Source organism: Staurois parvus, unplaced genomic scaffold (assembly GCF_062004578.1).
Source record: "Staurois parvus isolate SC_StPar_1 unplaced genomic scaffold, SC_StPar_1.0 ptg001318l, whole genome shotgun sequence".
In the NCBI taxonomy this organism is placed as follows: domain Eukaryota; kingdom Metazoa; phylum Chordata; class Amphibia; order Anura; family Ranidae; genus Staurois; species Staurois parvus.
This window is the reverse complement of record NW_028319114.1, coordinates 346,261-364,184: the sequence shown is the minus strand read 5'-3', so window position 1 is coordinate 364,184 and position 17,924 is coordinate 346,261. Positions and strand designations below refer to the sequence as shown.

The following is a 17,924-nucleotide window of genomic DNA, read 5'->3' as shown; positions in this document are numbered from 1 at the left end:
AGGCTCTTGCTGCTCTTTCACGGACCACTCATGATACAAAACAGAATCTTGATTCTTGTGAGCCCCCGAGACACTCACAGAGTCAGGCTCTTGCTGCTCTTTCACGGACCACTCATGATACAAAACAGAATCTTGATTCTTGTGAGCCCCCGAGACACTCACAGAGTCAGGCTCTTGCTGCTCTTTCACGGACCACTCATGATACAAAACAGAATCTTGATTCTTGTGAGCCCCCGAGACACTCACAGACTCAGGGTCTTGCTGCTCTTTCACGGACCACTCATGATACAAAACAGAATCTGGCGTGCTGCTCTGTGATTTATTACTTGGAGTCTTGCTGGCTCACACAGCTAATCAGGTTACAGCTCATTTCATCAATCATGATCTGAGGCCGCCGTTTTCAGCTCCTCCTTTACTTATTTTGAAAGGAGGGGGGTCTTTGCCAATAAATTGAATCTGATTCACTTTCATGATTCGATTCATTCGAACTCTGTAGCGAGCCGATTCACTGATCGAATCAACTTTGAATCAGTGACTCAGTAGCCAAGCCTACAGAGGAGAGATGGCTACAGATAAACAGGTACAACGTATGTATGAGGATTTGTTCCATCTCTGTATCACATGGGGCCGGTCACCTCGCTGGGTGTATAGAATGTTTTACAACCACTTTAAATATATATAAACACTTTATGTGGCAGAAACACACATTCACCTATCAGGTCCTATCTGAACATTCAGCACTTTTTTTGGCAGCGCACCGCAACGCATGATGCATGTAACCCTGTGCTGCAACACGTGTCCATTGCCAAGGTACATTGGGGTTCCGTTCACATGAACAAATTACTATTCCAAAACCCTTTAGGCCTGGAATAATGATGTCCCTGTGTGGTGATGACTGTCTCTAGCTGTTACACACAATGCAGTTTGATTTCCCAAATAACCTGACCCTCTACATTCCCGGACACCGATTACCATCAGGATGTTTAGCCTTTTATTCTGCAGCTCAAAAACAGATACAGTAAATTCTAAATAGAGATCATCTGTCAGCAACAAAATAATTTTCATCCTGGGTGGAGTTCCCCTTTAATGAAAACCATTGTTTAACCTACCTGGTAGGTGTCCCTGTCAGAGGGGTGAATGACGAAATACACGTCCATCTGGCACGGGTTCTCTCTGGCGAAGCGTAGCACAGCCTCCGTCATGACTTTAGCCACATCGTATTTGGAGAGACCGATATTTCCCGTCCCCAGCGCAGGAAAAGAGATGGAGCGACTGTTATATGCGCGTGTGTTTTGCAGGCATTCCGTGGTCACATGGGCTAAAACCTGCAACAAGACGGGTTACGATAGAAGAGATATGGAGCCGACATCCAAATACAACAGAAAGCCGTCAATGATGAAGAATGGAGACAACACAAGAGATGTCCAAAGAGCTAATATACAGAGATGTGCTGGAACCAGAGCAATCCATAACAAATGACCTGCAACCCCACCATCACCGACTCATGAAAGGTGGAATCTACTTCCCAAACTTCACCACCATCTGACTGCAGGAAACTCCTCTACTGAGTCCACTGAGGGACACAGGAATCCGAGACCATCGGGTTATACTGCCACCTACAGGATATTAGGAGATAAAACAAATTGTATGATGACTCCTCTACCCAGCATGCCTCAGTTTTCTGGACCCTGAACCAAAAACAGAGGATGTCCCTCAAAAGGACTGCAACAAAGCAGACCTCCCAACTGTCCCTGATTTCGAGGGACCATCCCTGATTTGGAACAAAGTCCCTCTGTCCCTGTTTTGGAACAAAGTCCCTCTTGTCACGATCGCAGCGTCAGACCCCAGACCTTCTCACCAAAACTTGTGACCGAAGGGCTAGCCGACCTAAAACCGCGATGTCACATGCGTAACAATGGCACACCCAGCTGCACCCTGCACAACGATTTTCCAGCTAATGGATACCGATTGATGTGACAGCAGCCTGAATCGATTGTTACTGGGTCAGGTTAATTACGCAATTAACCCTTCACACTGCCACCACCTCCTTTTTGATAAGAGAAAGAGGAAACTTGCGTTATCAGTTATAACACTATAATGGTTGATATAATCGACTGCATAACCCGGTCATAACACAGGCCTGTTATACAGAGGGTTAAAACAAACAGTAGCGTCTCTTTAGAGGCAGGGATTTGTAAATTGCAATTAAGAGCTATAGAAACAGTTCAACACTTTCAGAAAGAAAGATTTATTACTAAAAAGGGTCAAACAGGTGCAATAAAAATATTTACAGAGAAGACGTAGCTAAAATAGATATATATATATATATATATATACACACACACACAGAAAACAGCACAGCAAAGAGATAACAGGGAGAAGTTAAAGGGTTAAGCCTTGGATGGAAGCAGATCACGTTTCAGAGCGAAAGGCACAGGTCTCCCCAGGTGGTATATTGATGTTAAAAATCGGAGGTCTCTTCAAAAAACTTCTCTTAGGCTTGACAGCCTGCTTTAAAGTTTCCCAGCAGGGGGTGGTTCTGAAGTAGAAGACCAATCCCCTGTTTAGGGAGGGATCGTCAGGCAGAACCCTAGACTGGAGCCAACATCTTTCATAATTCATATTCTGGTCCATAACTTTCCATTTGCACAAGCGACAGTTCACCCGTGGGTATATTATTATGCAGGCAAGCCTGAGGATTATAATGATATGAATTATGAAATTGTATGCTACACAGTTCGCGAGATCTATTTCTCTGCCTTCCCATGTGCCCAAGATAAGGTGAGTGACCCGTCAAACTGTTTGCCTGCTCATTGTCCATCTGATGATATGTCCGGCTTTTATGTCGGTCTCTCATATTCCAAGATATGAGAAATAGGGGAAAAATTGATCTTTTTTTAAAAATGTTATCTGGTGTGGGCTTCTTGGGAATGCCTTGAACTCCTGGGAAGGCTCAGTTATCTTTTTACGAGACGTAAAAATTACACAGGTTCTTTGGACAGTCCTGCACCATGTGGCTCCCTGCTGGGATCTGGCCAGTGACACTTAACACACACACACATCTGTCACTGTGCCTCTCAGAAAGGGAGGGGGAAGGATGAGGTAGAAATGGATACACTTAGCAAGATGGAGTCTGCGTCAATCTCTGTTGCGCACATTTGCGACACCTCTGTCCCCCTCATTTTGCTCTGATCGTTATGGTTGTATATAAAAAAACACTATCTATCAAAGTGTTTCCCGGCACTGAACCTTTCATCCAATTTCTGATTTGCTGCATTTGTAAATTTCAAAAGCCGGTATAAAGGAATAGTAATAGTGAAAAAAAAAAAAGAGCACTTGTGGGTTTAACCAATCTTTTTTTGTCTAATTCTCCTTTAAGGGGGAGTGACAGGGGGCGTGTCCTATGCCTACATACATTTGCTAATAGGTGTCCCCTGGGCCCATCTCAAAGTTGGGAGGTGTGCAAAAGGTTTTTACGGTAAACACAGAAAATTTGATACATTTGGGGCATCCAAAAGCAGACAAATGATTGGTGGTAGGGTACGAAGAACCAACCTGATGCTCAAGACCAGAAGAACAACCACCAGTCTACATGGCAAGGCCGAGGCCTTAGGCCCCTAACTCATAAGCTCAAGGGGATGGAAACTCCATGAAGAAAGGGGTTGCCTATTGAGACAATCTTGTCAAGCGGCGTATACCAGAGGATTTACAATATCAGCACAACCAGAGCCGGTACTTCCACTAGGCAAACTAGAGGCGCCTTCCACACAGAATTTGCAGTTTGAACAGACGGAGGAGATCGATGGGCGCACTTACCTGCAGAACATACTCATAAACTGATGAAGAAACAAATGGTAAAATGACATGATAGACAAAGTTGCAGGACAGGTTGTAGCCCTTGGTGGGGATCATGGTGATATCGGCGGTGGGGTTCACGCTACGAAGGTAACCGCTTTTTCTTGTGATTTCCTCCTGTAACTTATACCCGGCCTTGAAGGCAATGGCTTTTGAGATCACTCCAGTATATAGCGCCAGATTAGAGGAGACCGAGTTCACGATAATTCTCGTCTGCAAAAGAGTCAAAGCGAATTCTCTTACCACAGCTGCAATGGAAGTCACATGACGCACATGCTCAGCAGCGTACATACAATGCACTGTGTATCCAGAGACAGTGGGGGGGGGGGGGTGGTATTAACAAAGGCTGGAGAGTGCAAAATCCGGTGCAGCACTGCGTAGAAACCAATCAGCTTCCAGGTTTTATTGTCAAACCTTAACTGAACAAACTGCAGTCAGAAGCTGATTGGCTGCCAGGCAGAGCTGCACCAGGCTCTGAGGGCTCCAGTAAATCTCCCTCAAAGATGTGATTCTGACCTAATTGCTGCATGTTTGGAGCCGAATGTTAGTTCACAGAACACACAAGCAGGCTGTTCGCCCGCCGCACCCCACAATGCACTACGTCCTGACAGGCCAAAGCATTGCACCTGACCTCAGGGCATGATGACGTCACAAGGGGGCGGGGTGATCCCGCCCCTTGTGACATCATCACCCCATTTAAGAACCGTCATCGCAGCACAGCTGTCAGATGGCGGGAGCCAGCATCGAGGGTGAAGCATTTTTGTTTTTTTGGGTCGGCGGCGGGCATCGCGATTGACATTGGATCTACTTCGGGGGACATCTTTTTAATTTTAATCTTTAATAAAAGGACTTGTCATAAGCCGTTGTGTTTTTATTCACATTCTGCACTTTTTCTGTGAATGGGTAACAGTACCCCATACTCCTTCACATGTGGGGGCAGGATCTGGGGGCCCCCTTGTTAAAGGGGGCTTCCAGATTCCGATAAGGCCCCCACAATCACCAGCCAGGGTTGTGGAGAACAGCCCTTATCCCCATCAACATGGGGACAAGGTGCTTTAGGGGGCAGTTCCCCTCAAAATCTGTACCAAACCCGAAGGGCTTGGTATGGATAGGAGGGGTGGGGGCTCCACACCATTAAAAAAAAAAAATAATTATATATATATATATTTTTTTTTTTAATTGTTGAGCAATGCCGGAAATTCTTTTCCATTCAGCTGGCAGCTGGGAACCCCGCTGACACCAGGAACATGAATGAATGTCTCTCTACTAAAATACCACGTGACTTCATCATAGAACTCCCGCCGGATTGTAGTCACCGAGCGGGATCTTAGCACATACTCAGATGCAGGAAGACATCACTCACTATATTCTTTGTGTTCAAAGTTCGTTGTCAAACTTTCGGTAGATTAGAATGCTCAACCTCGAACTGAATAGGGGGGTGTTCGGCCCATCACTACTCCTAATGTCTCCCCTTTGGACAAGAATGACATCATTGAATGCACATGTACTGAGCAAGTTCTGCCCCTCTCAGCAAATGGGGAGAGTCCATTGGGTCCAGTACCGGGACAAGGTCATCTAGTGCCCAGGGTAAACATGCCAAATTGCACCCCCCGATGATGTATGAGCATTACGTGTCAGCAAAAATCCCCCCCCCAAAATAAATTGGGCACTAAATCACATTAATAAGCATAAATTCCCCCCCCCCAGCTCAAGTCCTCTCTCCCCACATGCCCCCATCACACCACCACCCCCTCCCCCCCCAAAAAAAGTCCCCCTCCTAGCACAAATCTTCTTCCGTTCAAATTTCCCGTCCAGGCACAAATACTCTCCCCCCCCCCAACTCCAAATCGCCCCTTTCAGCACAAAGGTCCATCCCCTAATCCCCCATCCTAGCACAAATCCCTCTCCCAAAATAAACTCCCATCCCATCACAAATACCCCTAATCATCCCTACTAGCACAATTCCCCCAACAAAAAATGCCCTCTTAGCACAATTCCTCTCCCCTCCCCCCACCATATTACCTTTTCTAGTACAACCCCCCCCCCCCCAAATTTTCCCTACTAGAACAATTTTGACCCCCTGCCGCCTCCCAAAATCCCCTCTCCAACAATTCCCCCCCCCCCGCAATCTCCTCGTGGTGCCCCCACCACCACCTCACAGTGCCCAGGGCAGCTGCCCCTTCTGCCCACCCCTTGTCCTGGCCCTGATTGGGTCTGATAGATACCTGGTGTGCATCCATCTCTGTTGGCTATTTTATATCTGCACTGCAGACCAGCATCACATGCAAAAGAGATCTATTCTTCTCTGACAACTACTCCAACCATGGCCGACCACTGTGTCAGGTGGTGTCTAAGTGCCAGCTGTGGGTTGGGGGTGTCTATCTACTTACATAACCCTTCCCCTCCGGTGCAGTAGCTCCACTATAACAGTGTCTATCCCCAAAACTGTACTCAGAATAGCCCGTGGTTTAAAGTAGAACTGGGGACAAAGACTCCAGAGGAAGACACATTACATAAGGCCAGAGCAGCACAGCGGCTAAGTGGTTAGCACTCCCGCCTGGCAGCACTGGAGTCATTGGTTCAAATCCCAACAACGGCACCACCTGTCCGGAAGTTTCCTCCAGTTTCCTCCCACACTCCAGAAGAGAAGAGGTGAGCAAAGTCTGAGGGTCCATTCATGAGGTGCATCAACATGCATAAGGTAGATTAATGTGCATTGCATTCTGTCATCCTTTCATTTGATTGGGCAGCGTAACAAACCAGAAAACCTACAACAGTTACATGTACCATTCATGGCAGTGCACCACACGCTCTCCAATGTAAGTCCAAGGCCTATTGGGAGCCCTTCAGAAATTAGTCTCTGGAAGCAGCGGTCTCTCTGCAGAGGTCTGATGCACCCCTTGCCAAGTCAGAGCTAGAGCGCCCCAATCAGCAGAAAGCCTGAGCTTTGAGGATGGCAGAGCTGTAGAAGTCTGACTCGGCAGGAAGTGCATCAGACCTTTGCAGAGAGATTACTGCTTCCACACAGCCAGGGTCCTCTTCTGCAGCATGCTGGCAAGAGATGGACTTTTCCCTTCAGGCTGTGGCTGCTTTCTAAAGAAAACCACCCAAAGCCTTTGCACACCTTGGTTTCCATGATCCTGCAATGTATTTATTTAACGGATTTAAACTGAAAGCTCAGCTCGGCTTTACTGAGTCTGCATTGTCACAATCCGTAGAGCCCAATCTCCAGAAGAGAATGGCAGGTGAAACATTTTTTCAGGGTCAAGCAAAACTGAGACACCAGGAAAGCTCTCCTGTGTAATCGTATATATGGCTGTATTCATTATCCGTGGTGATGGATGGAAAGAGACATGTGATGGACTTACCTTCTGTTCCTCTATCAGCCCACGTGTCAGGTGAAGGGTCAATCCATTGATGGTGATGGGCTGTGACATCTCCATAGGGGACCCGTGTGCTGAGGGCTGCATAAGGGCACTCTTATAGCTGGACGTTGCTGGTGAGGGTTGAGACATCTCCATAGGGGACCCGTGTGCTGAGGGCTGCATAAGGGCGCTCCTATAGCTGGACGTTGTTGGTGAGGGTTGTGATTTAGCGGTCATGCTGCGTGTCACTGGCCTTGTTTGAGAAGAGGAAGCAGATGTGGCTCCACTGAGGTCATCACTTGGACCAAAGATGTTTTCACAGGCCACCTTCATGGCTTGGACAGCCGGGTCATTGTTATTCACCAGTCGGATCTCCTTTAGATGGGTCAGTTTCACATTGCGGCAGAATGAGTGAATCATATTCACAATAATATCTGCACACTGTTGGAGAGGAAACCCAAAGATCCCGGAGCTCACGGCTGGGATGGCCACAGATTTGATGCTTGTGTGCTGATTCACATATTTCAACACGTTCTTGATGCATTCGGAAAGCTCATCGTCACATCTATTGGCAGCTTCTTTGAACCACATCGGACCCACGGCATGAAGGAGACACTTACAGGGGAGATTGCCGGGACGTGTCACTGCATAGTCTCCGGTTTTTATCCTTCCATTGGCCTTAACATATTCTTTGCTGTCCTTTTCAATGTCTGATCCTCCAGCTTCCACCAAAGCACGGGCCAACCCCCCGGCATGATCCAGGTCCTCATTAGCGGCATTCACCACAACATCGGCGTCCTGCCCAGTGAGGTCGCCCTTCCATACACTGACCACGGGGCCCAACGAGGTTCTCTTCTCATAAACTTTTTCAGCCTTGATTGATGCAGCTTGAGATTTGGTGGGTTTAGGGCCTCTTAACTGCACTTCACAACTGAACTTCCTGAGGAAGAGGTCGGTGAGCTCATTCTCACACCCGAGAAGATAGAAGTAATCGGATTCTGGAAGAATGATCCGATGGGTACGCTCCATATTTCTGAAAGAAAAACCAGAGAACGCCATTAAAGTCTACCACCTCGGGAACTGAACCCCCAAAAATGCTCCACACACAGCATTTATATATCAGTTGGACAAGAAATGATGTTCTATCCTTAATCCTTTACATTCATTGCATAGTGTAGACTCTCGGCCTTCTAAACAAACTAGAACAACATTTCGATACAATTACACTTTTACAAACTGGAAAGTGACAAATGCAGCAGAACCTCTTTCTTCTTCTTTCATGATGCAATGTATAGGAACCACGTGTCTGAGGGTGAGGGTCTGTGCTCAGTATATGTATTATAGGGAGGAGGCCGATGCAACGTTCTCACACGGGATTGTTTGTCAATATTAACCGTTTGAGTTTATTTCCTTTAAGACTATATATACAGTTGTGTTCAGAATAATATCCGTGTGATGAAAAAAGTGAGTAAAGCTGCAAATCCTTCTAATCCTTTTCTTTCCATCCACACAAATGCATTGGGAACACGACACATTCTATTCCAAATCACAACATGAAGGAAAATACATCAAATTTGTGTTGTTCCTCTAAAAAAATTGAAGAAAAGTGAATATTAGACGGTTCAAAAAAATGGCCGTGTTTGTATTCTTCTTTACAAACTCCAACATTCACTATATAAACTGAGAAATGTTTGAAGATTTTGCTTTCCTTTGAATGACTTCATGAATATTTGGTTGTAGTCGCACTGTTTCTGAGAACTGCTGTACATCTGTGTTGCATGGAGTCCCCCAACTTCTGGCCCCTGTGATCAGGTATTCCAGCCCAGGATGATTGGACCACATTCCACAGTTCTTCTCTATTTCTTGGTTTGGCCTCAGAAACGGCATTTTTGATGTCACCCCACAAGTTTTCTATTGGATGAAGATCCGGGGATTGGGCTGGCCACTCCATAACATCCATCTTGTTGGTCTGGAACCAAGATGTTGCCCGTTTACTGGTGTGTTTGGGGTCGTTGTCTTGTTGGAACACCCATTTCAAGGGCATTTCCTCTTCAGCATAAGGCAGCATGACCTCTTCAAGTATTCTCTTCCTCCAGATATATCCCGTTATCATTCTTTTTATTACATTAAAAAAAGCTTCCGGGAGTTTAATTGGTATCATTTGGAATCTGTATAAAATTTTTGGTACAATTATCATTTTTACCAGGTTTATACGACCTAACCACGATGGGATTCCTCTCTCTAATGCTTTTAATTCCCCCTTTACTTCATTTAATAAAGAAATATAGTTTAGCTTATACAAGTTTTTATACGACGCGCTAAGCCTTACTCCCAAATATTTTATATCTCTTTCTTTCCAGATAAAGGGAAATTCTTCTTCTATTTTTTCTTGTTCGCTCTTTGGGATGTTTAAGATCTCAGTTTTTGTTGGGTTGATTTTTAAGTTTGATAATTCTCCATATTCCTTCAGCAGTTTCATTAAATTTGGGAGTGTTGTCCTGGGATTCCCCACATAAAACAGCAGATCATCAGCAAAAGCTGCCAGTTTATGTTTTACACTTCCTATCTGGATTCCCTTTATGTCTCCGTTTTTCCTTATTGTTGATAAAAGAGGCTCTAATGACAAAACGTATAATAAGGGGGACAAAGGGCATCCCTGCCTTGTTCCATTTGACATCCCGATGGGCTCTGTTTTTTCCCCATTTACTATTACCACTGCAGAGGGTTTGCTGTACAGTTTTCCAATCCATTCCCTCATTCTACCTCCAATTCCCAGGTCTTCTAAGGTGTCCATCATGAAGCCCCAGTCTTCAAGTATTCTGATGGATTCAAACTGATCCATGATCCCTGGTATGCGATAAATAGGCCCAACACCGTAGTATGAGAAACATCCCCATATCATGATGCTTGCACCACCATGCTTCACGGTCTTCACAGTGTACTGTGGCTTGAATTCAGTGTTTTGGGGTCATCTGACAAACTGTCTCCGCCCACTAGACCCAAAAAGAATGATCTTACTTTCATCAGTCCACAAAATGTTGCACCATTTCTCTTTAGGCCGGTCAATGTGCTCTTTGGCAGATTGTAACCTCTTCAGCACGTCTTTTTCCCAACAGTGGGACTTTGCGGGGACTTCTTGCAGATAGCTTGGCTTCACATCGGCGTCTTCTAATTGTAACAGTCCTCACAGGGAACGTCACACCTTCTTTCATCTTCCTGGAGCTGATTGTTGGATGAGTCCTCACAGGGAACGTCACACCTTCTTCCATCTTCCTGGAGCTGATTGTTGGCTGAGTCCGCCCCATTTTGGCTATTCTTCTATCCATTCCAATGGTAGTTTTTCGCTTTCCTTTACGTCTTTCAGGTTTTGGTTGCCATTTTAAAGCATTTGCCATCATTTTAGCTGAGCAGCCGATCATTTTCTGCACTTCTTTATACGTTTTCCCCTCCAATCAACTTTTTAATCAAGGTACGCTGTTCTTCTGAACAATGTCTGGAACCACCCATTTTCCTCAGAATTTCAGAGAGAAATGCACTGTAACCAGCATGTCCAACATTTGCTGCCTTCCTTCCTTAAATAAGGGCAATAATTGTCACCTGTTTATCAAAGAATGAATGACGTCACTAATAGAACTCCACACGGCTATTATTGTGAACACGCCCCTTTCAATGAGTGATTCAATGACACAGAATTAGCAGCATGCATGTCATGACTGTCGGGTCTGTTGGATTTCTATGACTCTACTACACCGGCTAGGAAATTATCTGCCATGTAGAAATATCATTTCCACCAAAAACAGTGATTGATCCGGTTAGTGATGTCTGACGGCTAGTATTTTGAACACAACTGTATATATAGCATTCAAGGCCATCATTTGAAATCAAGGGGCCCAGTACAGCCTACCTGACAGGGCCCCAGCACTCTCTATTGGTGGCCGTTCCCACTACCACACACTGTACCTTTGCTCGCCATTACCTCCCACTTTGTACCCTGTGTTCCCCATTACCCAGCATTTTGCATCAACTTCATATCCCAACTGTGCCCACATTATCCCTCCCACCCCCACTATCCCCCACTCTGCATCCCTTATTACCCTACACTTTGCAACTCCCACATCCCCCTAATACATCCTACTCTGCACCCCCTGCATCCCCCCTTACCCTGCACTCTGATATGCCTCACTTTGCACCTCCTGCATCCTCCAATATGCCTCACTTTGCACCCTTTACATCCCCCATTACCCAGCACTCTGCATCCCCCATTAATCCTCACTCTGAACCTACTGTATCCCCCATTGCCCTGCACCCTCCAAAATGCCTCACTCTGCACCCCCCCTTACACCTTACTCCACACCCCCTGCATTGCCCAGCATTGTGCATCACCTGCATATCCCAATACACTCTGTACCCACATTACACCCCTCCCATCCCACCACTACCCCACATTCCCATTACCCTGCACACCACACCCCCGTGTCTCCTATTACACTTCACTCTGTATCCCCCATTACCCTACTCCCTGAACCCTCTGCATCCCTCACTCTGTATCCCCCATTACCCTACTCCCTGAACCTTCTGCATCCCCCATTACCCTACTCCCTGAACCCATTGCAGCTCCATTACCCTACTCCCTGAACTCTCCATATCTCCCATTACCCTCCTCCCTGAACCCTCTGCATCCCTCACTCTGCATCCCCCATTACCCTACTCCCTGAACCTTCTGCATCCCCCATTACCCTACTCCCTGAACCCTCTGCATCCCTCACTCTGCACCCCCACATCACTCATTGCCCTGCACCCTCCAATATAACTCACTCTGCACCCCTTGAAAACAGTGCTCTCTGCCATTTATAGAGCGAAGCTTCATTTAGAAAGGGTGTGCTCACTGGCCCCGGGGGCCCCTTCTGAATCGTTATTGCAACCTCTGCATGGCTCACAGAAGATCCTCCATGCAGCGAGCTTCGCCTGATCATGCCCTTCCCTGCTGGGTGCGGGGTATTCTGGGTGTTCTAGTCAGGGATGAGCAGCAGTGAAAGTGGGGACCCCCAGGGTTAGAAAGTGGGTGGACTATGAGATGCCCACAGGCAGCCCCTACTGGGCCTCCCCTTGTGACCTGATAGGGCCTGGGCCCCCCGGACAGGAGGTCTGCCTGTATCCCACTGATGGTGGCCCTGATAGGACTGATGATGGAACGTTAGTGTGATCAGGATTAGAGATGAGCGAAGAAATGAAAAATTCGATTCGACTGATTCGGCGAATTCGTGGACAATATTCGATTCGAGTCGAATAAATTCGCTGTGAATTTAACTTAAAAAAGGGTGTTTCTAGGCTTCAGAGAGACTTAATATTAGTGCAGAACACTGTACCTTTAATTTAAATGCCCTTGGAGTCTGCTGGGGAAGAGAAATAATACTGTCAGTCAGTATGACATGCAGATGAGTGCCGTCGATCTTAGAATCACCGCACACTTTACTCCTTTGGCCAGTCACGGGGCCAAAACCAGAGTGTGGAGCCACAGTGTGGCGGTGGAGCCAGCAGCAATGGGAGGCCATACAGCAACCTATGACAAAATGGAAACCAGCAGTGTGAGGAGACCTGAAAGTGGCACATGGCAGAGTGGGAGCAATGGGAGGCGGTACAGGGACCCAGGTCACACTGTGGGCTCAGCAGCAGCGTGACCAGGAGGTACGGGGGCCCATGGCCGATATGGGGCCTGGCGGCACCTATGGGAGGCCGCTAATCTGCCAGCAACCTATGACAAAATGGACAACCGCAGGAGTGTAAGGAGACCTCAAAGTGGCACATGGCAGAGTGGAAGCAATGGGAGGACGTACAGGGACCCAGGTCACACTGTGGGCTCAGCAGCAGCGTGACCAGGAGGTACGGGGGCCCATGGCCGATATGGGGCCTGGCGGCACCTATGGGAGGCCGCTAATCTGCCAGCAACCTATGACAAAATGGAACCCTGGGCTGGGGCAGGCAGAACCGCCGTATCTTTATCACGTTTTTCACAGGCCACCGAATGACGACGCTGCATATGCTGACGCAACGCTGTAGTCCCGACATGGGCCCCCTGGCCACGCTTGACTTTCTGGCCACATAGTCGACATTAGGCTACGTTTACTTCCTCGGGCGGCTTGACGAAAACTTGCCACACCGCCGAGTAGGAAACTTTGCACCCGCTACTCCTCACTGGCTGACTGCTACTTCCTCCGTGCACACCGGCACCACTACTGGCCGTGGTGGTAGGCTGCAGTGGAGCTGCTGCTCTACTCCGTGGCCGTTTGCCTCCACTGACACTGCTGCGACCCTGCTGCCTCCTGGCAGCAGAAATGGGAGGCCGTACAGGGACCCATGAGACACTCTGGACCTGGCAGCAGCATGAAGAGGCGGTATATAGGGGCCCATGGCAGATTAGGGGCCTGGCAGCAGCTATGTGAGGCCCGTAATCTGCCAGCACCCTATGTCAAAAAATTCAACACAACTAAAGTGTGAAGAGACCTGAAAGTGGCACATGGCAGCAGAGTGTGGCGATGGAGACAGCAGCAATGGGAGGCCGTACAGGGACCCATGAGAGACTCTGGACCTGGCAGCAGCATGAGGAGGCGGTATATAGGGGCCTATGGCAGATTAGGGGCCTGGCAGCAGCTATAGGAGGCCCGTAATCTGCCAGCACCCTATGTCAAAAAATTCTACACACCAGCAGTGTGAGGAGACCTGAAAGTGGCACATGTTTGAGGCATGATTCATGGCGGATTTAGTCAGTTGTGTCAGGAACTGGTGGTTTGAAATCCAGACTAATCCACGCCTGATTCATTTTCACAAACGTGAGTCTCTCCACACTTTGGGTGGACAGTCGTGTCCTCCGCGGAGTTACAATACCTCCTGCCGCACTAAACACGCGCTCCGATGCCACGCTACTGGCCGGGCATGACAGCCTTTCAAGGGCAAATTCAGCTAGTTGGGGCCAAAGGTCAAGTTTCGTTGCCCAGTAGTCAAGGGGATTGTCTACCTCGGTTGGCAGGGTGCTGTCCAAGTAGGCCCAAGCCTGTTGTTTGAGGTCCTGCTCCAGGTCCACCTGATGCTGCTGCTGCTGCTGCGGCTGGTTAGTAGTTTCCTCACTGCGCTGGTGAAGAAAGCTACTCATCATCGACTGCAGACTGAGGCAGCCGCTGCTGGTGGAGCTGCCACTGCTCCTACCACCCCACCCCTCCCCTGCTGCCATGGCAGCGGAACGCGAGCGCACAGGGCCCACAGTGTCTGAGGATGGACGTTGGCGCACAAAGGCAGAGACCAACTGACTACATAGGTGGTTTTTATAGTACGTAATTTTGGCCTCCCTCTCAGCAGGTGTGAAAAAGGCCACCATTTTGGACCGGTAGCGAGGGTCCAACAAGGTGGACAGCCAAAAGTCATCCCTCTGTCTGATGGTTATTATTCGGCTGTCGCTACGCAAGCAACCGAGCATGCTATGGGCCATTTGTGCCAAGGAATGCGAGGGACTCCCTGCCTCCATCTCCACAGCATACTGCCACGGTGCGTCTGGGTCCTCTGTCTCCTCTTCCTCCTCCTCTACCAGATGCTCCTGCTCCTCCACTCCTGTCCGCTGAGTGGAAAAACCACCCATTTCACTCAATAATTCCTGAGCACAAATGTCCTCCTCTACCTCCTCCTCTTCTTCCTGTCCTGCCCCCACAGGGGTCATGTGGCGTTGAGATCTGTGCGCCACGTCTACCGCACCCTGACCAGCCATTGTTAACAGCATTTGTTCCAGGACGTGCAACAGAGGAATGACGTCGTTCATCCCATAGTCCTGCCGACTCACGAATAGCGTGGCCTCCTCAAAGGGCCTGAGCAAGCGGCAGGTGTCACGCATGAGCTGCCAATGGCTGACATCGAAGTTACACAGGGGAGTACCTTTATCCGCTTGTAACATCAGGAAATCGGTGATGGCCTTTCGCTGATCGTAAAGGCGGTCTAACATGTGTAGGGTTGAATTCCACCTTGTTGCAACGTCGCAGATCAGGCGATGCTGTGGAATTCCGTTCTGCCGCTGCAGCTCAAGGAGGGTGTGCTTTGCGGTGTAGGAATGGCTGAAATGCATGCACAGTTTACGTGACATTTTAAGGATGTCTTGCAGTGGGATGGTGGATTTTAGGAACCGCTTGACAACCAGATTGAACACGTGAGCCATGCATGGCGCATGGCACAACCTTCCTTGACGCAGAGCAGACACCATGTTCTTTCCGTTGTCGGTCAACATGGTTCCGATTTTCAGTTTGCGCGGAGACAGCCATCTGTCGATTTCTCTGTTCATTACACTCAGAAGTTCCTCCCCTGTGTGACTACGTTCGCCAAGGCATACCAGGTGCAGCACAGCGTGACACCGTTGCGCCCTGCACATGTGATATGCCGGTCGGGTAATGGGACTTGGCACGGGGGTGGCGGCTGAGGACACGGCGGAAAAAGAGGTGGTAGAGGCGGACATGCTTGCTGGACCAAGGACGTGCAAACGTGGAGGCAAAAGCGTCGTGACCTGTCCAAGTTGCTGGTGCGGCTGTGCCGGCACCACGTTCACCCAGTGGGCCGTAAATGACATGTACTGTCCCTGACCGTAGTTACAGCTCCACACGTCGGCGCTGCCGTGCACTTTGGCAGAGACCGACATGCTCAAAGACTGGCCCACCATCTCTTCTACATGTGAATGCAGGGCTGGCACTGCCTTTTGGGCAAAGAAATGACGGCTTGGCACTCTCCACCGCGGCGCGGCACAAGCCATCATTTCTCGGAAAGGTGCTGAGTCCACCAGTTGGAAAGGGAGGGACTGCAGCACCAGCAACTTGGACAGGAGGACGTTCAGCTTTTGCACCGTCGGGTGCGTGCTCGCAAACTGTTGTCTCTTGGATACGGATTCCAAGAAAGACTGTTGACGGAATCCGAGAAGAGGAGTAGCAGGAGAAGGAGCATCTGAACGAGCGGAAGATGCCAACGAGCGACAACTCCCCTCAGCAGAGGTGTTGGAGCCTTGACTGGCTGATAGAGGGCGATTGACGACGTCGGGTGACGGAGCAAGTAACGGAGCGGGTGATGGAGCGGGGGCTGGGGCAGGCAGAACCGCCGTATCTTTATCACGGTTTTCCCAGGCCACCGAATGGTGACGCTGCATATGCTGACGCAACGCTGTAGTCCCAACATGAGCCCCCTGACCACGCTTGCATTTCTGGCCACATAGTCGACAGACGGCTACGTTTACTTCCTCGGGCGGCTTGACGAAAAATTGCCACACCACCGAGTAGGAAACTTTGCCCCCGCTACTCTTCACTGGCTGACTGCTACTTCCTCCGTGCGCACCGGCACCACTACTGCCCGTGGTGGTAGGCTGCAGTGGAGCTGGTGCTCTACTCCGTGGCCGTTTGGCTCCACTGACACTGATGCGACCCTGCTGCCTCCTGGGCAACCCACCGACTGTTTCGCTCGCTGCCAAGCTGGCACCCTCTTCTCCTGATGATGCGGAAGCAATAGCCTGATGACGACGAGGCAGCCAAGTGCGATCAACCTCCTCATCATCAAGTAGGGTCTCCGCCTCACTACTAGCCCCCTCGGCTGCGTCTGGGTCAGGAGACAGACCTGTCTCTAGACCGGCTACCGAGCCACTCTCCTCGCCAGTACTTGTTCGCTTGGCTGCTGAAAAGGCCGATGTCTCCCCCCGTTCCTGACCGCCCTCTGTTAGCTCTTCCTCACTGTACAGTGGGGCTGAGCCCACAGCATGCGATACTTCGCTTGGTGAGGGAACAGCAAAGGACAGGGGCAGGTAGAGGACACGTGATTTCAGTGGGCTTGCTCCCGGGCCATGCCAACTAACGGTTGTGTCTGACGTACCCACCGACCGTTGGCTGTAGGTGTCAGAGGTGACCTGGGAAGAGGAAGACGACCGAGCCAACCAATCGATGACGGCAGGGTTGTCGGTGGAGACACGACCGCTGGATGACACCGGGAGCACTGGCCTCTGGCTGCGAATACTGCTGCCTCGACCCCTTCCTCTGCTGCCACGTCTGCTCGCTCCTAAAACATTGCCTCCTCTGCCACTCCTCTGCATGTTGTCTGACATACTCTTTAATTCAACGATTAGGTGTCCCTGAGTAACAATTCTGTGTCCCTGAGTAACAATTCTGTGTCCCTGAGTAACAATTCTGTGGCCCTAAGTAACAGTTCTGTGGCCCTCAGTAACAGTTCTGTGTCTGTGCGAGTAACAATTCTGTGTCTGTGCGAGTAACAATTCTGTGGCCCTAAGTAACAGTTCTGTGGCCTTCAGTAACAATTCTGTGTCTGTGCGAGTAACAATTCTGTGTCTGTGCGAGTAACAATTCTCTGGCACTCAGTAACAATTCTGTCTGTCCCTGAGTAACAATTCTCTGGCACTCAGTAACAATTCTGTCTGTCCCTGAGTAACAATTCTCTGGCACTCAGTAACAATTCTGTCTGTCCCTGAGTAACAATTCTCTGGCACTCAGTAACAATTCTGTCTGTCCCTGAGTAACAATTCTGTCTGTCCCTGAGCATGAATTCTGTGGCCCTGAGTAACAATTCTGTGTCTGTGCGAGTAACAATTCTGTGGCCCTAAGTAACAGTTCTGTGGCCCTAAGTAACAGTTCTGTGTCTGTGCGAGTAACAATTCTGTGTCTGTGCGAGTAACAATTTTGTGTC

The 17,924-nt window shown here is 49.0% G+C and overlaps 1 protein-coding gene across 1 annotated transcript in view; it reads right to left on the bottom strand.

Moving 5' to 3' along the window:
• Positions 1 to 858: 858 nt before the first annotated feature.
• The window catches only part of LOC149437075 (protein mono-ADP-ribosyltransferase PARP9-like), a 40,231-nt gene continuing 23,165 nt past the window's right edge, over positions 859 to 17,924 (bottom strand). Inside the window, exons 2-5 of the mRNA XM_089661164.1 lie at positions 7,224 to 8,253; positions 3,817 to 4,068; positions 1,110 to 1,325; positions 859 to 996 (exon numbers count right to left, since the gene is read on the bottom strand). Of these exons, the coding sequence (XP_089517290.1) occupies positions 859 to 996; positions 1,110 to 1,325; positions 3,817 to 4,068; positions 7,224 to 8,249 (1,632 nt within the window). The 5' untranslated portion in view covers positions 8,250 to 8,253. The remainder of the gene's footprint in view (positions 997 to 1,109; positions 1,326 to 3,816; positions 4,069 to 7,223; positions 8,254 to 17,924) is intronic.